The 22,457-nt window shown below is 40.4% G+C and overlaps 3 protein-coding genes across 3 annotated transcripts; 1 reads left to right on the top strand and 2 right to left on the bottom strand.

Annotated features, from left to right (window-relative positions):
* Nucleotides 1–8,211: 8,211 nt before the first annotated feature.
* atoh1b (atonal bHLH transcription factor 1b) lies at nt 8,212–10,692 on the top strand. Its single transcript, XM_056383163.1, has one exon. It carries the CDS (start codon nt 9,181–9,183, stop codon nt 9,886–9,888), a length of 708 nt encoding a protein of 235 aa, XP_056239138.1. The 5' UTR covers nt 8,212–9,180; the 3' UTR covers nt 9,889–10,692.
* Nucleotides 10,693–10,776: 84 nt separating this feature from the next.
* Nucleotides 10,777–15,502, bottom strand: dok3 (docking protein 3). Its single transcript, XM_056383164.1, has 5 exons — nt 15,270–15,502; nt 13,901–14,203; nt 13,521–13,611; nt 12,451–12,638; nt 10,777–11,786 (listed from the first exon to the last, which is right to left on the bottom strand). The coding sequence occupies exons 1-5, from the start codon at nt 15,324–15,326 to the stop codon at nt 10,899–10,901; spliced, it is 1,527 nt and encodes a 508-aa protein (XP_056239139.1). The 5' UTR covers nt 15,327–15,502; the 3' UTR covers nt 10,777–10,898.
* Nucleotides 15,503–15,676: 174 nt separating this feature from the next.
* On the bottom strand, nt 15,677–21,456 carry LOC130173618 (probable ATP-dependent RNA helicase DDX41). Its single transcript, XM_056383040.1, has 17 exons — nt 21,282–21,456; nt 20,034–20,129; nt 19,668–19,818; nt 19,493–19,567; nt 19,296–19,356; nt 19,061–19,197; nt 18,887–18,959; nt 18,628–18,781; nt 18,205–18,341; nt 17,765–17,927; nt 17,512–17,643; nt 17,312–17,383; nt 17,120–17,216; nt 16,657–16,806; nt 16,484–16,555; nt 16,252–16,362; nt 15,677–16,084 (listed from the first exon to the last, which is right to left on the bottom strand). The coding sequence occupies exons 1-17, from the start codon at nt 21,306–21,308 to the stop codon at nt 15,948–15,950; spliced, it is 1,845 nt and encodes a 614-aa protein (XP_056239015.1). The 5' UTR covers nt 21,309–21,456; the 3' UTR covers nt 15,677–15,947.
* Nucleotides 21,457–22,457: the final 1,001 nt, after the last annotated feature.

The raw sequence follows: 22,457 nt of genomic DNA, 5'->3' as shown, positions 1-22,457 counted from the left end.
ACTAAGTCACATGATAAATAAATCCTTTCAGAAACAAAAGTGTAAAACTGACACATTGTGATTTTACAGTTTTACCTTTTGACATAAAACAGCTGTTTCCTGTTAGCTAAGATGAAGCTAACAGTTAGCATACACACATGGAAGCATTACTGATCTTCTCATGTGGCTAACTCTTGGCAAATAAAGCAAATGTATGTGTGCAGGCACCGATTTTATTACATTTTCAACATTTGTGGGGTTTTTTTTTCCTTTAAAGGCAGAGAGCAAAATTTCCAGGAAATCGAGTGTGATTTCTGTCAGCAAGTTCAATCCACTCACAGGCATGTTAGTCAGCACGTAACACCAGTGCTGCCTTTCTGTCAGTTTACCGTCTATCTCCAAATGAATAAATCATACAAACGTTATTTGGCTTCTTATCTACCACATGTGGAAGCAGCAGGACCCTGACACTGAAATTCCCTTTTGAAGATGAATTTGAAAAAAAAAAAAAAACAAACTTAACTGGGAGGGTCATGTTTGCAAATGATTGAGGTAACACAGGAAAAACACATCCCTTACACCTCTCGTCCAACACAACAGCTCCCACCTCCGGACCACACACTCCAGCTCCTACCAGTCTTTTTCACTTTCCTTCTCCCTCACCCCTCACCTTTGCCTTTCCGGTCTCATCCATCTCTGTTCACGGCTTCTCATAGTTAAGAAGCTCACCTTATGGCACTCTCCCTTGCCACCCTCGCCCTCACCCTCCAGACTGAGGATCACAATGAAGGACAAGGTGCTAATGATTTCCATTCACTTTAGCCCCGAGGCTGGGGAATATATGTCCTGGATAAACCCCAGAGATTTATGACATCAACATTTTTATCTTCTTCAACGACAGAGAAGAGGGCCTGCGAGGATGGACAGGGAGCGCCATGCAGGAACCTTTACTAATCCTTTGGCACCCATACCATCTCAAATTACAGATGGAAATCACCGGTCGACTATTACAGCGATTTAAGATGCAGTTTCACCTCTCTCTACCTCCCTTCATTTCTCTCTCCTTACCACCTTTGCATCACACCCTCCTCTATCTACAGTTAGAGCTTTAAAAGGAGAGATCACACCAATCCAGGGTGTCTGCATGGGAACAATTAGCAGCCAGGTGCAGAAAATTGCTCTTTTCATAATCAAGGTTATTTATACACGCCCCCTCGCAGAGCTGGACATGCTGTCTCATTGTCACCTAGTAAACACTGAAGGCTATTTCACTTTCTGTTGCTCACTTTCTTTCTTCGCTCCACGCACACAGAGACAGAGAGAGAGAGAGACACCCATAATTCAAAGCCACAAATACAAAGATGGAGCCTGTTGCTGCCAAAATCTGACATCAGCTCAGATGTCAGTTCAGACTGAGACATCAGTGATTCTCAATCCAATTTTATTAATCGACCATAGAAAATCCATACTGAAGGTTGATGAACAATCCTTATTGCCAAATTACAGGGATGGCATGATTATAATTGGAGCTGGCTGTGGCTGTCACTATCCGCCTTATGAAATAATCTTGTTGAACTAACCCTCTGACCGTGATCATGACAGACATAATTATCTATCTTTTTTTTTTTTTTTTTTTTTTCAAAATATTGTGCTTTATTCCTAGATTATCCTGTCAGCACGGCGATTGTCAGTTAAATGTGGGAAACTCACTTAGTCTCGAAACATTTTGGCGTATAATAGACAGGGTGAGAGATCAAGTCGAAGAGGATGACAGGAGGAAGATGTGAGTGGTCCGTCGTGATTTCCAAGGCAGTTCACTGACTTCACAGGCACTATGAAGACATTGAAGGTCATGCACTTTCAGGAAGATCGCTTACTGAAAACTGGCCTTGCATGATTCGTCCACATGACTTCATAACAGCTCTCACTTTGTGTAGCACATTTAATTCAGCCCGCAAGGTCAAAGAGGTCAGTGGACAAAGTGTTGCTCATCTTATCTGACTAACAGCCGCATGCTGCTCCACATGCAGCTCCCCTATACAAGCGCAGAGCACTACTGCTCTCTACTGACAGCTGCCTGACACTGGCCGGCTGAAATGACTAAGTCTTATCCAAGTTTACTCATGAAAATGACAGGAAATGACTGGTGGGACCATGATTCCTTCCTCTGTTTTGGGCTGGAGGAAGTTTTTGGAGGATCTTCTGTTTTTTATTTGTTTCCTTTTTTTTTTTTTTTTTTAAGAGAGAAGGTTTTAGAGTAGCAGCTGCTGTGCTCAGGATACGATCCCATCTTGTAATTGTCCGTATCATGAGGGATGTAATCCCCAGTGAACTGAGCAGGGCCTTATTACGATAAGATACACATCATCCTCACAGTAAATAGCTTTCTGATTGTTGACCACGGTTGAAGCCTCCAGAGATATCCCCTTCTCAGACAACTGTCCATCTCCTGCAGGATCTATGTCTGGTAGATGGGTGATAAATACCTATCAGCTCTTAAAGGATCACTTAGCTTGTGGAGTGTGTTATGGTATTTATATAATCATTAAGTTTGTTTTGCTTGTCTGATTGAAGAATGAAACCGCCCTTGATATTTAAGGAACACTATGACTGGCAGGTATGTTGTGTCGTCTCCATCTGCTGGTGTCTTGTGGTATTACATTATTTGATTTTATTCACGTGGCCTTTTTTATGTCAGTTTGGTCAGGTACATACTCATAAATTCTTCATATTCATATCTTTAAATATAACATTTACTTTACTACTTAACTGGTCACCTGAAGTTTACTGCTTTTAGCTCTCTGTTCATATCTGCAACCAGACCCCACTCAAATAAATCCCATAAAATAAAAAAAACAAGCAGTGGAGACATAGGTGATCACAAAGGTTATTCTCTTTAAAAACTGTACCATAAAATTGTATAAATGTCAAACGAACTGTATGATGAAAAATTCAAGTTTATGAGTAGCCTGAAAAATAAAAACATCTGTATGATGTAATGCAATGCAAGACTTAGAAAGTACAGATATATAATGAATAGATATAATCATTATTTAGTTATAACATAAATATGTGTGTGTATTATACGATCAATACTGCCTTACTTAAAAAGTGAAGTTTTTGTTGAAAAAGTGCAAATTCATTTCTGTATGTTGGCATGGTGCCTTGTTTAGTTTACAATCTTTTGTCACCTTGTGTATTTATCATCTATTCACAACAGCAACACTGATCATCATCATCATCATCACTCTGATACAGTGTTAACAAAAAATAGAAATGAAACAAAGTTGTGTTTAATATAGGACTGTCTTATTGGGTAGCAACCCGATAAGTCTTGCATCCTATATTAGATACCCAATATAGATATAAAAATGGATAGTAGATATTTTAATTCACTTGTATTTGATTTTCTCTGCATCAAAACATCATGTAAAGATGTTATTGCAAACACAATAGCCGGAGCATCCATCCACACATTGTAAGTATTTATCCACTGCTGACAGCTCTCAGAGGCCCTGATGCGCAAGTGTCTTGAAGCCTTTATTCTTCTTTTGATGGACTGGGTCTTTACAGCCTACTCCACTATCTGCCATATGGTGTGCTGGAACAAGAAAACAGCACACTCCAAGCTGCATTTTCATCAACTGTCATACATGGAGGAAACCCACGGATGGCCCATTAAAACAATCCACTTCTCTTTCAGGATTGATTTAGCACGCTGAAGGTTTATAGATGACTACACCACTGATGAGCAATAAACTCATTTTACCAAAATAGACCAATTTGATTATGCAGAGGGATGCTGGAGCCCGGATACTGTGCTGGAAGAAGTATTCAGATCCTTCAGTTGAGTAAAAGTATCAGCACCACAGTTTGAATTTATCCTGTTAGTAAAAGTCCTGCATTCAAAACACAAAAGTGTAAATAGTGTATTTTACTTAAACTATAAAAAAGTAAAACAAATGACCCCATTCACATTATCAGCTTTTTTTTCAGCCTCATAAAAACAGTCAAACAATAATCACGAAAATAAAATAATTAATAATAATAAATAATTTTTTCTAATATGTTCCTCACATAGTAGCATAATTAGGACAAAGTCTGACACTTTCCATACTGAAATTTAAATGGACCTCTTAATAAAATAAAATAAACTTTTGGTGAAGTGTTGAAGGTGTGAAGAAATTTATTTCTATCAATGGAACAATATTTTTGATATTACTAAAAGCACATAATTACTAATAGGACTGTAATCAAAGCACGTTTTTGTATATAAAACTTTTTTCCATATATTTTGTATGACACGTGTCTTAGAGATGACATGTTTACAATAGGTGTCTGGTGACACTTGTGATCAGTGGAGCAGGTCTGACTCTTAAGACGTGCTTTATTGTCCCCTTCACGCGGTGGAATCCCCTGCATCGTGTGTTACAGAACGGCACCCTGCCGAGACTTGATTTCAAGCATCGCGACATTTCGTTCCACCTCAGTGGAGCGCTGTGCAGCTATTCTCCCAATGAGACGCTATGTTTACAGTAAGAAGCGGTGTGAACATGTGGGAGACTGAGGTTATTGTTGGTGTCCAGCGCGGTCCTACTGTAAGGAAGTCATCTCTCCTCTTATTGTTGCTCCCTAGGAGTTCATCAATTAGCCTGCTATCACAGATAACATTGACTTAATGAACCGTTACTTTAACTAGAATATTACTTCCCTTCTCCTAAATTAATGAGGCCTCTAATTGTCCTAATTTGCGTCTGAAACCCCGGCATTAAGATTTGTCTCTTTGCTCTCTAGAACCACCTCCGTAGCTTCGGGTGTGTGAGGATAATTACAGAGTAGACTGCTCCCAACATCAAGAGGTTCACTGTTCCTGGTGCACGACTGTGTGACAAAAAACATGGAGACGCTCTATTGTTAGGGAAGGAAGGAGTCTTTAATTAAAACACAAGAGAAACGGTGGCTCACTGTATTGACCACTCAGCTCTAATGGGTAGGCGAGGAAGGACATCTCACTCCAAATGTCATGGTGGGGTTAAACTCATGTCCAGCTGCTTGTACACTGTATGGCCTACAGTATTAACACATGCTGAAAACAATCTAAAGGTATAGTAAGGGTTGGATGGATAGGCTACAGGGGATGCACGCCTGGGAAGTACATACATGGTTGAAGTTATAATGTAGCTGTTATTATATTAACATATACGTCAAAAGCCATACTGTCTTTGTGAAGCACACCGTGTGGCCCATAATATCCTAATATCTCCCTGGAAAGATAGAATGTTATACTATTTATAAAAAAAAAAAAATTATAATCCCAATATATAAACATAAACAGCATTTTCAAGAAATTAGACCCAATCACCAACATAGATTTAAGTCACAGCAGGTTAGGTGAACAAAACAAATGTCAAATTCATTCATATGCAAGCACACAATTCAACCTTTAAATGGAGCATTTCTCTCGAGAAGATTTTCCTCATGATTACTACCAACTTACCTTGTTCTTTCAAAAGATCTTCCTACAAAATTATATAACAATAATCTATTAATATAATACACAATTAGGGACCCATACAATAAAGCGTTAACATAATTTTGCAGCCATATGTGGCTTGTATGGATGTGTCATATGTGTTTCAGTGAGGTGTTACAGTGTCTTGAACAGGTGGATAATGAAACAGAGACACAATACTTCAAAGTAAGGCCTTTAAAAAATAGTGTTGAATTAATTATAGATTGCTTGAAGCCATGGCTCCCCAACTGCTGTTCCCCAGGGATAATTGAGGAGGGTTTAAGGCATCCCCAGTGAAAAGAAGACTGGTTTTTATTTCACTATTAGGTCTGCTTCATTTACTAGAAATTAAAACAATGACACAATGTATTATCATTGGAACTACTTTCTGTCTCTCTCTATTCTCCAGCCAACGAGTAAAGAATGAGATGGATCAGAGAACCCCTGCCAAAATATGGGTATTTTACATTGTTCAGCTGCAGCCATACAGCGTGATGAGTTTAGAGGCATTTGTACTTCCCAACCTTCTGAGTTGTTACACACTGTAGGCGGTTATAGTTATTACAGTTGAATGGCAGCCATGGAAGTTGTGTTGACACAAGTAATCGCTGCTATGGTTGGCTGCTTAGGTTTAGGGTTTGAATGATTAAGAGGCACAATAAGTAAATACGCAGTTGGCACAGTCACCAACGTCATGTGGCAGCTGCAGTAATATCTACAGCGCTCTGGTTAGAGACATATTGTGAAACCAGTGGTCAACTTAGTTGAGAAATTGTTGTGGCATTTTGTGCGCCTTATCGTTCAGATGGTGACGGCATTGCAACATGTATTGTTGTATTAGTAATGTAGCCTCCCATACAGTAAAGTGTTACCGTTACATTCATTTGACACTACTACACAGAACATACAGGAACTCCTCACTGCGAACACACCAATCCACCAGTCTGGGTTTTATTGAGCAATATTGTGGGAACGGGGACCGAGGCAAATATTCTGAAGGAACCCTGACTATAGGCTTAGGTAAGACCTGATGAGGCTAATTTGCTGTTACTAGTGGATGTGGTTATAACATTTAGGCCATAGCTGCAGGTGGTGACAGCTTTGGAGAAACTAAGAGGGAGGCAAAATTTGAGAAGCAGGTTAAAAAGACAGCTGGGATCCAGCTGCTTACATGCTGTTTGCAGATGTGAAGTTTTTTGTTTTTCTTTCCACTTTTCTATTGGTTATTTACAGTTACTGAGGAGATTACCATCCACATGTCTTTTTCTTTCAGTGATTTACCTGTAGCTTTGAGTTGTTTTGCATTATTTTCACATTGCAAACTGTTGACCACTAGTCTCTGGGTAAACAACAGCATAAATTCCTCAGCTGCTGTTACTTTAACATTGTGAGGGAAACACCGCACTTTGTACACCACTAGATTTATTTGTGAGCCAACAGTTACAAGTTACTTTGCAGACATAACATAGAAAAACGAATGATGAGCTTCTAAAAAGGACATGATTCAACAATATTTAAAGCAGTTCAGAAGAACACAACCTCTGCCAACCACAACATTAAAATGCTGTGTACATATTAATACATCAGTATTAACCATCAAATGATATGAAGTGTTATAATACAAGTACATACTCCAAGTACATTTTGCTGATGATATTTTCACTTTTTTATTGCATGGTGTATTGTAGCATTGTGTTATACTGCTTTATCTAAGGTAAATACTTCTTCCACCGCTGCCCAACAATAATAATGGCAATCGCTTACAGTCAACGCTTTCATTTGTAATGGGGAGGGGGAATTTTGCATTTATGACCCCCAACAAGGCTTTGGACCAGCACTGAAAGTTGCCATAACTCGCCAGTTGACAGCGACCTCCCCCCTCCTCCTTCCCTCCCTCCCTCCCTCTCTGGCTGCTTGGTGGGACACATCAGTCTCCCTCTTGCTGCAGGTCAGTAGAAGTTGACCTTTGAAATGTTCCTCACACCTCCTCGGCCTCCGCTGCCACTCCCCCGCTCACGCCCCGCACCAGATGGGAAGTGTAGCCGCATTTTTAAAGCCTGCACGCAGGGTTACAGGCTGTTGCGCTGGCAGTGGGGCTGAAGGAATGAAATATTCATGCAGCCCCAAAAATGAATGGACACCCCGGGACGGAGAGCGTGCCGATTTATTCAACTAAGACCAGGCCTCGTTAAACTGCTGGCGGCGAGGCAGGTCACGGTGATTTTCTTTACCAGTGCTCGACCCCGACTGTCACACACACACACACACACACACACACACACACACACACACACACACACACACACACAAAACACAGAGAGCGAGAGAGAGGGGCACTGAATGCAAAATGTGCCCAAGTCGCTATCACCACACAACATCTCAGATCTCCCTCCGGACAGGTCTGCGCTGCTGCTGGAGAGGTTCCTTCTCCTGTAATTGATGACCTAATGAGTGATTAGCTCTTGTGTCAGGGCAGCGAGAGTCAGTGTGGAAGCTGAGCTGTCGCTGTGCGCAGCATATGGGAGACGTGGGTGACACTGGCTGTGACAGAGGTGTGTAGCTTGCGTGGGGTGCCAGGGGACACCAGCTGATAGGCACAGGGCAGGGGCCACGTGACTATAACCAAAATTTGTAGCCTAATTTATCTTCCTTGATTTGGATTAGATTTGGATAAACTCTTAATCCTATAATAATAATAATAATAATAATAATAATAATAATAATAATAACAATAATAATACAACAACAACTACTACTACTAATAATAATAATAATAATGATGATGATGGTGATGATTATAATAATGGATGGTTGAACGTTTTCCAGTATGACTTATGCATGTTTTGCTAGATGATCCATAAATTGCCTTCAGACATCTTATCAGTTATCATGGCTCTGCTGTAGACAGGTGTGCCTCAAGCCTTGTCTCCCACCTGTTGGTTTTATTGTTGCTCTGCAAATAAGATCGTCCAGCTTTTACTGTTTGTTTGAGAACAAACCTCAGCCCTGCCAGATCCTTTAAGGGTTAGACCCAATTAAGGACTCAGTTCCTTTGCTCATGAGAAAGATGTCCAAATTCATTTTCCATGGACTTGGAACACTGGCGGAGGTCCATGGAGGAGGAGGAGGAGGAGGAGGAGGAGGATACAACTTTGAATGATAATGTGTGTAAAAATGGATTTAGGAAATAACAGATAAGAAAACTCCTCAAGCTCGAAAGTTGTTCAATTTCCCAATAAACGTTATTTTAACTGTTTCTGGGAAACTTGAAGGGTTTAGCCAAACAGACATGAAGTCTAGACTTTACTGCTAAGTTCATTAGATCACGTTCTCTTTGAGAACGTATAAGCCACGCTCTTAAATGATTAATACTCCGGGTTCCCCTCTGTGTGAGGATAATAACAAGGTCGTGATTGAGTTACAATACACAATAGGAGAAAAAAGTCGCGCTTTGTCTAATTGTTCTTTGACAGGGTCAGAGGGGATTGTGCGATTGGCTGCTGCCTCCTGAGGCTGCAGCGCTGTCAGAGCTGTCTGAGGGCTGGGAGTGACACCAAGGTGACTGAGGGGAGGCTGGAAAAGTATAAATTGCTGGCGCAGTGCAACCCGTTCCAGAGACAAGGGCATCAGCCAGAGTCTTCTGTGTGACCTTTATTCCCTGCCGCGCACGACCACAGGCCATTACAGTGATGACCGCAAAGGCAGAGCTTTCGAGCTGGCAAGAGTACCCAGAAGATTTCACCGCGCTGCAGCAGCGCAGCCTGGCCCACATCAACTCCAAAAGTTGGATTTCTTCAAACTCAATCCGTGCGTTCTCCCGGAAGGACGCGCACGGAGCTCCAGAGGCATGCATCTCACTGCATGAGAAATTTGTGCCAACCAGTAAACTGCCTGACTGCGTGTCGGCTGCAGGCATCACAGAGACAGACTGTGAGAAGTCAGCTGAGGGAGGCAATGCGAGCCACTTTGGCCCCCAGAAACACAGGCGCGTCGCAGCCAACGCCAGGGAAAGGAGAAGGATGCACGGCCTGAACAAAGCGTTTGACGAGCTGAGGAGCGTCATCCCTTCCCTGGAAAATGAGAAGAAGTTGTCCAAATATGACACCCTCCAAATGGCGCAGATTTACATCAACGAGCTGTCGGAGCTCCTGGCCGGCGTGGTTCAGTCGGAGTGCATGGGTCCAGCGGACAAGAGCTCCAGGAGGAGCCTAATTCACTCTCTACGGCCTGCAGCCAGTGCGCAGGAGCAGCTGACCGGAGAGCAGCGGGATCACCTTATCATACTCGGACCTACATCCGACCTGGGGACAATTAAATCCACACCCTCTTCCCACAGCAGTGATGGGGAATCCTCGCATCTCAGCGACATGGAGGAAAGTCAGAACGGGAGACAGTAACAGAGAACACTGGCCACTGACTATTGACTCTTTACACCGCGGTGTCTGTCATAGGAAGAACCGGGAGAACCAAATATTACAGCTTGTAGAAATGTTGATCATGTGCTAGTCCTTCATATATTCTCCTGTCATAATTTATAGCTTAGATGTTGCACTGCCAAATGAAAAAAAAAAAACAATACAGGAAAAACTTGTTTTTACTTCCCAAGGCCATGATGAGCTCCCATAGGCCTTTTTATGCACTTTATATGCCCTGAACATCATTAATGACATTTTCATGTGTCATTAGTGACAATTGTCTAAATTAAAAACAATTATTTGATATTTATGTTTAGCTATGGGGTATTTTATAAGGGTTGTTTTGCTAAAATAAAGACATAGTTAAGAAATGAGTGCATTTCAAATTATTTTTGTATGTTTCATACTGAAGTCAGCAACACGTTGTATACTGAGTAAATGATATTTTAATATTTCTACCATGTGAAGCAAACTGAAGCGTCCATGTACAAAAAAAAAAGCAATATTCACACTTGGGTATTTCGTCTTTCTGTCTTGCAGAAAAACTCTTGATTTACATGCAGCATCCATCTTATTTCACTTTAAGAAGGAAGTAGAAGAACAAACATAATCTAGAGGAAGCCTCAAAAGATGTCATGCAACTCACTGACTGTCACAAGGAATCATAATTTTTTTTTTTCCTTAAACTGTTTCCATAATTAAACAGTCAAACAATCAGGTGTTCTCTCTGCTTATCAACTAATGGTAATGTCACATTAACATTCCAGCAGTGAAAAACAACACGGACTGAATCCTCTTTTCCCAAAGAATAAAATGACAGACTACACTGATAAACATGAACATCTGCAAGACAAAAATCTGATGCCTAATGTTCCCAGTGGAGGGGATTTAAAAAAAAAAAAAAAAAAAAAGAAAGAAAGAAACTAATTGCACCTTCTGACAATCTATCATGGTTAAAATTGCTCCTTCTAGTCTGTCTGTTAACTAATAGCCTACTGAGAAAATGTGGGGCTGCCCGCTCCAGTGGGAAGAGGTGGCTGGAACTTTGCCAGGTCCTTAGAAATGATTTCTGCCAGCCTGTGTTTAAAACTGCCAGGGGCCTCTGTGGGGTTGACACGGGTAGAGGAGCCAATGGCCTCCTCCATCTCCTTCATGTCATCCTCTGCCTCTGCCTGAGTATTGAACCCTGGCTGGATGAAGTTAATCACAGGGGGCTGACACTGGTATCTGGGCTTGGGTAGGGTGTAAGGAACAGATTGGGGAAGGGGGCAGGGAGGAGGCGGAGGAACAGGTGGAGGCAGGGGTGAGGATAAAGGCTGCAACTGGGAGTTTGAGGGAGAAATGCTTATTCTCACAGCCGAGTAGATGCACTCGTTTGAATCGTCTATCTCAGGTTTGAACGGATCTTTTCTGACCACAGGAGGAGTGAATCTCCTCACGTTGTAATAAATGTCGTCCATGTCACCGTCCAGGCTTAGGGCCTCCAGGGAATGACACCGTTCATCCTCATCCTCAACGTCACCTTCCTCTCCCACAACCTCCTTGCTATTAGAAAGTTGAGGTTTGACAAAAGATAGTGGCTTGAAGGTGTAATTAATAGTAGAATAATGGTCTTCAGACTTGTCTTCTGTGTCCGCAGCAACATCTGCAGGGTTGTAGACAGGAGGAGCAGGTGGTCGGTTGGGTGGGGCTGGGAGGAAAACAGGAGACTGGTCAGAAAATGATATTCTGTTGTTGCTGAGTGGCTGGGCAGGCGAGCTCTTCTCCACAGAGCACTGCTCTAATATAGCCTGGAAGACCTGGGAGCCATGTTTGGTCAGGAAGATGAACACTCCTTCTCCTGACTGACAGCGACGGCCTGCTTCAATGCTGAACCCCCCCTGTAATCACAGCAATTAACACACATCTTAAAGAAATAGTGGTACCACTTTACAGTACGACTACCCTTATAAAGGATTTATGAATGGTTTATAACTAGCTCATTAATAAGCTTTTGAACACTTTATGAATCATTCAATAGCTGTTATAACACATTAGATAAAAAGGGCAACAGTGACTTGTTGCTTGCCAAATAGTGAGCCCACATTTCTCTGTACTGTTAAGCCTCATATCTCATTAGTTACTGAGCTTTCTTTGTTTTCTCCATCATCCAGCGTTTATGCCTGCTGCTTCTTTACATATTTGTTAAGTGACTAGCAAATAACAACACTAATAATGACACACTCTTATTGGTTAAATAATAATAAATAATTAATTTCATTCGGCAGATCAAATTATGGCATATTAAATTACCAGATTCAAACTCTAGGTCATTGTTGCCCCTTTTATCTAATGTGTTATAACATCTTATGAATGATTTATATAGTGTGAACAAACTAATTAATAAACTATTTTATTACTACAAACTATAACTAGTTTACTAAACCAATCATAAATCCTTTATAAAGGTAGTCTTATCATAAAGAGGCACCGAAACAGTTTGATATTTTGAGAAATACAAATTCAAAAAGCATATCCTTTCCAATTTTAGGGGAAGTACTTTACCTCAACCTGTCCGAATTTGCGCAAAAGTCTGTATGGCCAGCTATAGATGATGTCACCGGTACTGCAGGCCAGCAGTACCAAAGCTTCTTTATCTGGGGAGACCAGATACTCCCGGGCCAGCTTGCACCTCCTCGATGCTTCTGTGCTCTGGACAGTCACTTGGTACTGGTTCGGAGGAAGGGTGAGATCTAAACATGAGAAGATATGAAAATATTTACCACTTCAAAATCACAACAATCACACTGAGACCAGTGCAGCATGACTACACATGAAAGCATTAGATTAATTATATGAGGTCTGAGCAGCAATGCATCAGCAAAGTGAATAAATGTACATCAAATATATTCTCCTACAGAAACCAGCTGCTTTAAAGGTGTTTGCATTCTACTAATCGCTCCAAGTCACTACAGGCAACCTGGATTTTTCAGCAGAAGTTTAATCCATTAGGAAATAAAAAGAAATACATTTGTATAAGCTAAAGCTTGCTGACGCTAATACTGATGGTTTTTCTAAATCATTTTCAGATTGTTTGACTGCTTGTGCATCTTGCCCCTGTGTGGCTTCTTTTTAGGGATTGTACAAAAATTATTGGTGTGTTTTCACTTCGTAAAAAACCAAGGCCCTCACCAGGGTTATTAATGTTTTCTATCCCACAATGTGTCAAAATAATATAATAGTGACAACATGTTCATCATCATGTTCTTCAATTTAAATCTTTGAACGTGCACCACCAATGTACACAAGAAAAAATTATGAGTATGAAAAAGAATTTAGGACAAGAATAAAAGAGTCTCCACTGCTCTGCCAAAATAGTCAGACTATGGTACTTTCAGCCAAAAGAAAAATTACAATACGTTTTTGTACAGTCCCGTGTTCCCAGCAGTTGAGTATAGTGTTTAATTAGTCATAAAAAAGCCAAGAAAAACTTTGGACATAAGAAAATGTTATTATATTTTAACTTAACAACCTGGTAGGAGAGTTGATACATCACACTCTGCGCACATTCACTAAACACCTTTTCTGAACTGTTACTTTTGATTGCTTGTTGACTGATCAGCTGTTTGTGTTACCAGTTTTCCAAGATGAGTAAAGGTCATTGTCCTCCATGGTCAAATCATTTCCTCTCTTCAAACCCCCTTTGTCTGTTTCTCCAGGATCCTTCTGTAAACACAGTGGCATGGTAAATATTACACAGAGTAAACCAACCTCTTATCGCTGTTTTATGATTTCAAAGTGGTAAGATGCACGAAACAGCAAAGCTTGTGCAAGCACAAGAATTAGAGAAGTGAAGTGACAGAAGTTGCAGATACTGTATTAACTTCCTCATTGTGCTATCTATCTCCAATTGTGGATAAGGTTTATGTCCACCTTTCCTAAATAACAACACTACCACTGATATAGAAAGGAAAAGGAGAAAGCTGTACTGATCAAGAGGAGAGAAGTGTGATACCTGGAAGGCCAGGAGACAGAGGGCACTTAGCCAGTCCTGGCTTGTTGTAGAGGCCATAGTGTAGGTGCATTGTGTGGTTTTTAAGTAGAAGGCCGTGCACCCTTGGGGGCAAGACTCCTTTGGAGCAGGGATGACACTCAGGCAATCACTCAGACGCACCACTTTTCTCTCTGGTGTTTTCTGCCGAGTGGCCTTCTTCTGGTCAGTAATAGCATTGTTGTCGAGTACGGTATAGAGCTCCAACCGGCCAACCCCAGTGGAACTGGGTTTAAAGAGCATCAGCCATATTTTCCTCCATGTTCTCTGTTGCAGATGAGGGGACAGGGTGAAAAAGTGACTGTTAGTAAGTGGGTTCCTTGTCACAGTTATTGGCTGGTTTAAATGTCACATAACAAGCAGAAAATTTGTTTATTTTGGTTCTGTTTCGAGAGTTCATTCTTTTCTGACTGTATGCGATGCCATGTTGCCACATCATCAGCAAGTATGGCATCTGTTTCTATTATTACACAGGTGACACACAGCTCTACATTTCTACCACACATGAACCTAGGGGTAATTTTAGATTGTGAACTAGATTTCACATTCAGAGCACCACTATATGTTCTACCGTTGTGAAAACCAAGTTTGTGCTTTAGTATATGTACATCTTGATTATTGCAACATATTAGAATAATTCACTTACTGTTCCTAAAATGTCTCAATTGGCTGCCTGTAAGTCAAAATAGTTACTTTAGTTCAAGTAAAAGTTAAAGTATAAATAACATTTTCTTGGTCTAACTTGCCTTTGTAAGAATATTTCATGTATGCTTCCTCCACTAGTTTTTTTCAATTCATTTTTTATTATATTTTTGGTTTTAATTATTTCCCATATCTGCCGAGTCTTTTGTTGTTTACACTTCCACTTGTTTCCTGTTAACTTCACATCTTTGTGAAGCATATGGTTTCATGTTTCAAATGTGCCATATACAAAGTTTGTTCTGCTGATTATTATGCAATAGCTGAAAAAATAATGAACAAATACAGTTCTCTGCACATTATCATACTGCTAGTGCTCTATTTTGTTAAAGGTATTCCAATGACAGATCATTTGAAGCATTCTCATAGGTGCTTAAAAAAGCTGTCTCTGCGCCAAATTTGTTAATGTCTGTGCACGCATTGGCTTTGGATATGATATGCTCCGTGTCAAGACTTTAAAACTCTGAAAAACAATCGTATCACCATCTGTGCCTTTGCTTATTTTAACTAAGCAGTTAGTGAAAACACGGCAAGCTGCTCAGTTGCCGTACTTTGAAAAATAAACAATACAGGAATAAAATGAGCCACAATATTCTCACAAATACGCTGAATGGGAAATTTATGTAAAACTTACTTTTCCAAACTTGACTCCCTGAAGGTACAGCATTCCTTCCTTGAAGATGACATCCATGCTTGCAAGCTTTGTCTGTATATCTTTCACTGTAAAAGCCGTTGCTCTACAGTTCAAAGATGCTAAAATTGGTTTCCTACACGACAAAAATAATTGTTTCCTTTACATCACCAGCAGCATTCATTCTGTCATCTGCTTGGGTATGTCTATCAGGGCTAAATGTCAAGATGTCTCTGATCTGCAATGTAACTGTTGCAAAAGATAGGACCCACAGGTCGTGTGTTGCTGTTTTCTTGAGTCAAACTTCCCTTTGCATTATTCTGCTTGTTTTAGCAACTTCCTCACCAAACAAAACTGGTACCACACCTTTCTCTATTTTCCAGATAAGAACAGAAAAGATGAACAAAAAATACATTATATGGTGGTTTTATTTACAATTATCAGTATCAGAGTATCAAAAATGTATGTTACAAAGGCAGAACAGAACAAGTATGAGAGAAACTGGGGGGAAAAGATGCAAGGAACTGAATATCTTATCTAACAGACCTGCAAACAATGACAGCTGTTGATAAAAATACACTTCCTTAGTTCAGTGACATGACACATAAGTGTACGATTTCCTCAGAAATGTCTCTCAGTTCCATTTGGCCTTGGAGAATCTTCCCCCTCATTAAAACCCTCTTAGAAGTCCATTGAGCTATGAGCCAGGTAGTCTTTCCGCCCGATGTTGGTGACCTGCTTGGTCTGCATGGCCTCCAACTTGGGACAGTCTGTAATACGATGACCAAGACCACCACAAAATGTACAGCCCCTCTCTCCTGTGAGAACACAAATACCAGGTACGTTAGAAAGGGTTTGCAAATACTCCACACCTGCGTCGGTGTCTGCGAAATTGAGATGATCAGATGAGAGAAATATTTTAAAGTTGATATAGAATAGACCCCAAAGAAAGAGATGAAAACTAGATTTGGTGTGAAAGTCTCACCTCCGATGTCCAGCATGGTCTCGTCTCCAGTCTGGAGCACCTGGAGAACAGGTGGGACCTTCTGCTTGGCTTCAACTAGCAGGGCTTTCAGGTCCATCAACACTGACTCATCTACACCAGAAGAAAAGACATGCACTTACTGTTAATTTATCGCCACTGGGATCAACTAAATTTATTATAATACATTGCAAATATTCTGAAAATCATTAATGAGACTGATATTTTTCCTCACCACAGCCTTTATTGATGAACGTTGTGGCGATACCAGTCTTGCCCGATCGACCAGTTCTTCCAATTCTGTGGACTAAAGCCAGAAAATTCCAACAAACCAGCTTGAGCAAAAACACTGAGGCTTAGATATTGTACTGATTTTAAGGGGGCCAGGTCGTGGACTTATCCTCTTACCATAGTTTTCTATTTCCTCAGGCATGTCATAGTTCACCACATGCTGTATAGCTGGGAAATCCAGACCTTTGGAGGCAACGTCTGTGGCAACTAAGACATCTTTTTTTCCCTCTTTGAATGCCTCTATGGCCTTTGTTCTTTCCTCTTGATCTGATAATAAAACACCAAATATCACATTAACGAAACAGTATTTTGCAAGACAATGACAAAGTGGAAAATGTGAGGGAGGTGTATGCAGTTCTTTGGAAATGTTAAACTACACTATAAAGCAGAATTGTGACATCTGCAAGCAGGGTGGCATCTGGTGGTAATGATGAGCAACTACATCAAAGCTGAAGAGTAAAGTCTGAGCTAAACTTGATGCTTGGTTGGAAAAACCTCCAGATACAGTAATCCTCTGCATGCACTATTACTAAGTACTAACTGCTATGTATGTTAATGATTAGAATAGAGTTGTGCGTACCTTTTCCTCCATGGATGGCCACCGCCTCCACGCCTTTTAGCAGCAGATACTCATGGATGGCATCTACATCAGCCTTCTTCTCAGCAAATATCAGCACCTGTCATATGAAGACAGAATATTTTGTAACGCCTGACATGTCTGAGTTATGTATTTTAGATGCTTGCCAGTGTCATAACATGTGGAAGTACTGACAGGAGGTGGTGTTTTCTGCAGGCACTCTAGCAGGTACACCATCTTGGCCTCCTCTTTGACATATTCCACTTCCTGCACACAAACACATACACAAAATTGAAGTTCACAGAGTTTTCACATCAGTGGGTTTTTTAAAAAAAATCTGAATGCAATGAATACCCCTGACAGCACAAACCTGTTACAGGGAAAGATGAACATACCTGGATGACATCCAAGCTGGCAGCACCAGCTCTGCCTACATTAATAGTGATGGGTTTGACCAGTGCACTCTTGGCAAAGTTCTGGATCTTCTTGGGCATAGTGGCACTAAAAAGCAGGGTTTGCCTTTGTCCCTAGATAAAGAAATAATATTGTTGCCAGGATACAGTTTTAAAGGTAAGACTTTGGTTTTGTAAAATGTTCTAAATCTTCTGCATTGATGAAAATGGTTGCTGTCATAAAGGAAGACCTCACCTTGAAATAGGAGAAGATGGTCCTGATGTCTTCCTCAAAGCCCATGTCAATCATCCTATCAGCCTCGTCCAGAGCCAAGTAGCGGCAGATGTCCAGACTCACCATCTTCTTCTGCAGCAAGTCCATCAGTCTGCCAGGGGTGGCCACCATCATGTGGACACCACTAGAACCGAGACGAGACACACATTCAGAGGAACCCAAAACACTATTTACTTCTTAAGCTTTTTAAAAATACACTATTATTAATATCTGGGTTTTGAGGTGGCCATGCTTAATGTTTTATACTGCGCAACACATCAATCTTTCGCCATTATTCTTCCTCTGTAAATAATTTAATGCAGCTGAATCCTGCTTGTTTTTGTTTGACACCAGTTTAAACTGCAAATTCTGAATAAATCACAGGCACCAAAGTTTTCACTCAAACTTTCCCTCTTACTTACTGTTTTACTACCTCCATCTGCTCCTTGACAGACATTCCTCCAATGCAGAGGGCAGAGCGCAGCTGAGGAGCTCCCTCCTCCTCAAGCAGCTTGCAGTAATACTCAATGATGCCATGGGTCTGCCTCGCCAACTCTCGCTGGAGTAACGGGAAAGGTTTTAAACTCAGATTTGCTTAGTTGCAGAAAAAAGTTAGGTTGCTCACAGTATATGTCATCAGTCTAGAGTGCAGACAGCAAGAAATACTGTATAATTATTTGGGCCTTTGATGGGCCTAATTACAATTAAATGCAATCTGAAGCAAAATACTACTGTGCACATGTACACATGAAGGACAGCATCCTTTTTTGTAACCACAAATGAGACTGCATTAATGTATTTCAAGCTGCTGTATTAATGATATAGGTTTGTCTTGTATGTCTTACTGAAGGACAGATGATAAGTCCATATGGTCCCTCTCTCTTAAAGAATGGCAGCCTTTTTTCCTGTTCCAGGGAAAACATGATGATGGGCAGAGTGAAAACCAAAGTCTTTCCTGATCCAGTGAACGCGATGCCAATCATGTCCCGTCCTGACAGACTACAGACAAACAAAGGTCAATTTATGAACCATTGTACTTAACAATAACATAAAATTGTTCATTTTACAATGTTTGCATTCCAGAGTTCCATTTACTCTACTTACACTGTGGGGATTCCTTGGACTTGAATTGGTGTGGGATGCACAATCCCCTTCTTTTTCAAACCTTTCAGAATTGCTGCAAATGCAATGAACAGAAATTTGTTGCCAGCTGTTAATCATGTGACACCATTAAAAGCTTTATACAGAAAGAATGTGAGACAGGGAGTGTGTTGTTACCTGGTGGAAACTTCATCTCCCTGAAGCTTTTGATTGGAGGAGGGATACCGTCTCCATCAACTAGGATATGAAACTTCTTCCTGACGCGCTCATGTCGGGTGTCTGGCATGTTCAGGATGTATCGTGGTGCATTCCAGCTAGAGAGAATATCCAGGTTAAATAAAAAGGTTTTAAAAAAAACTACACGCACACACGCACAATATTGCTTTATAAAATTCACCGATGAAGAACTTACCTTGTTTTTATTGGATCATCATATATAATACCTTTGGCCATTTCCTTCACAGACATCAGAGCTGATAGAGGAGAGGTGAAAGTTTCCAGAATTAGTTTTGCAAGTTTAAACCATTTTGAACAAACATTTTTATCAAAATCAATTTGGCTAATAATTCAACACGGCTTCATAGGAATTGGATAGCGTTTTCATTTTACCTCTGCCCTCTGCAACGCTCTCAAGAATCTTCTCTTCCTCTTTCAGCTGCTTCTCCTTGGCTGACTCCTTTCGGGCTGAAGATACAAAAACACATCACAGAACCAATATAGTCATGGAAAATGAAAAACAGGCAAGCCTTAAAAATCCAGATTGTGCCCTGTTTGAACAGGATACCTTCTGCTTTTTCCTTGAGGTGCTGATGCTGATCAAGGAGACTGATATTGGAGCGTGGACCGAGACCCTCGTCCTCGTCCCTCTGCTCCCCCCCACTGTCCTTCTGCTCCTCGTCCACCGCCTTCCCTCGCAGACGTAACATCTTCTGTAACTGTGATGTAAACATGTTTAAAAAATGCATTAAATCTGAATATGTGGTAACTGTACATGATTTTGATATACATGACATATTTTAAATATCATATAACTTTTACAATGAATAAATGTACCAAATTTTATAATGACATTTACAGAACCAGCAGATTGGAGCAGATCAGTCCATCGCTATTTATTTCTTGAGTGTCACGACAGTGCACAATAACTTACCATTTGTTGTTTTCTAATCTTGACTGGAACGTACGGAACATAATCATCATCCTCTGATCCTTCTGAGCCAGACCGTTCATCCTCCCCAAGGGATCTCTGTACAAACATATTACCGTTATAGTCTTATAACCTCTGCAGTGCAGCAAGGCCTTGGAGAAAACTTGGTTATCCAGTATACCATAAAGCAAACAGCAGCTGGTACAAAATCAGATACAGCGCAACATATTATATGTGATTGATCTGTATATTCTAAAGTCATATACAGCTATGCTGACATATGAAGCACTGTTATTTGGTTTTATAGTATACATTGCTGTACGAGATAAATTGTAAACTTTTCATTCAGCTGAAAGGATTGCACTACGCCATTTCTGGTACTCTACTTTGGTTGGCTGTAATTTTAGGCATGCTTTAATCAAAAGTTCGTCAATAGATATTAGTAGTAGATATTAGACTCTCGAATGGAGGCTGCTGGCTGCCATACGCGGGACTTTTCTGTGTCCGGACATATTGTAGCCAAATATCTGTAATTGGACCTGCATGTTTTACACTCGATATAAGAATTGTGATGTAATTGGTAGCTACTATTATTCCTCGTTTAAAACTAATAGTAAGTGGTTATAAAGATGGCTTCCTTGCATTTAATGATCATCAACAAGTTACCCACTGAAAAACTTCTGTTAACCAGCTGAATAGTTTTCTTATCATGAAAATACGAAGTAACCTAGAGTTACACAGGACTGCCTTCAGTCACCAAACTCGCATCGTGTAGTCGGATGATCAACATAATCCTCATTAAATCGCTTGATGTTGTAGGGACACAACTGAAAAGAAGCCGTGCCGTTTTCGGAGCTCTGCCATCAACTTTTGACTTTAATTTATAAACTGATAACTCACTTAAGTACACTTATATTTTACTCTTATACAAATGGAGACTAATGCTTTTTAAGCAACGCCGTTTCGCATTGACCGTGGATGTAGTGGCACTACATTTTGGCTAGTTCATCATGGAGCTTTACCTATTCATGTCGACTACAACTTAAACCCCCGTTTTATTCAAACACTTAATTCACTTTATTAACGTTATTCAATAGGCTGTTCTAATGATTTTAACTGCCCAGTGGATAACATAGCCTGATGTATGTAAAACGGATAAATGCTCTGATGCTTGACTGGCTAGCTAACTTTAGCAAGCGTTAGCTATTGTAACCTCTTCGTAATGTGAACGACAGCTTATACTGAACTTACCTTTTTGGGTCGATTTTCGGTCTCCATATTAGTTATTAATGCAGCAACGTTCTCTATCAGCTTAAGACACTGAGTTTTTAACCAGAAACTATTCACACAGTTCAATAAATACACTTAATCCACATGTTTACACAACACAGGAAGCTTTGAGGCTGTACGGAACGCTGGAAGGGTCAAACCTTATCGAGAAGCCGCGTCCAAACACTTCAGTGCGACACAGTCTGGTGTCGGAGAAGCAGATCGTGCAGATGCAGTTATTGAAACCAAACCAAAAAAATAAACTTAGAAAGCAAACGCCACACTTTATTTTTGTCAAAAACTGTATTGTTTTTAATCTTTCTGAACGAAAGATTTTTCACAGTATCAAAAGTGAATTTTAAAAAAAGAAACAAGCCAACATACACTTGGCTATTATTGGTATAATATAAATCTACATTCGAAACATTAAGATAATCTTCTCTAATTGAATATAACCTGAAAAGCATCAGAGATGTTATATGAAAACAAAATCTCAGCACAGATTCAGGAAAGAAATCATCCATCTCAATGAAAGCCATCAGCTAAAACATGGTTACTGGTGTATATCCAGAGGCCCTTGTCCAAAATGTATCAATTCTTCTGTGATTTCTCATCAAAAGATAATCAATACTTGGACTTCAGATGGGCAAGCTGAGGTGGAGGGTGCCACCAAGGTCACAGTACAGAGGGGAATAAAAAAAAAAAAAAAAAAAAGTAGTATGGTTGAAAATATAGCTCATACACACAACCGCCAGAAACGCATGACAAAGGCTCAAAAGGGCCCAAATAATCACTCAATATGTACAAGCATTAAAATTAACTGCGTCAAACAAAGTGTGATGGTTCCAACGTTAAAATGAATACTGCACACAGGTGTACCTGTCACTGCTGGGACTATAGGTGTTACATTAAGAGTGAGAAAACTGTGGTAAAGGATTTCTTTCTACAGATGGCAGAGTGTATACTAGATAACACTATAAATGAGAGAATTGTTCAGGAGGATTGATATTGAAGCCACAGACGCATTGGACTTTGCCCAATACAGGACTAGGGGACAGTATTTTGATTTTTTCTGTTCTACATGTCATGCATGGGTACCTAATTCGATTAATGTTCTTTACGATGCATCCTGTGAGCCAAGTGTCATACACAGCAAAT

Source organism: Seriola aureovittata, chromosome 8 (assembly GCF_021018895.1).
Source record: "Seriola aureovittata isolate HTS-2021-v1 ecotype China chromosome 8, ASM2101889v1, whole genome shotgun sequence".
NCBI classification, from domain to species: domain Eukaryota; kingdom Metazoa; phylum Chordata; class Actinopteri; order Carangiformes; family Carangidae; genus Seriola; species Seriola aureovittata.
Note: the sequence above shows the minus strand (reverse complement) of the source record. Positions and strands in the feature narration are given on the sequence as shown.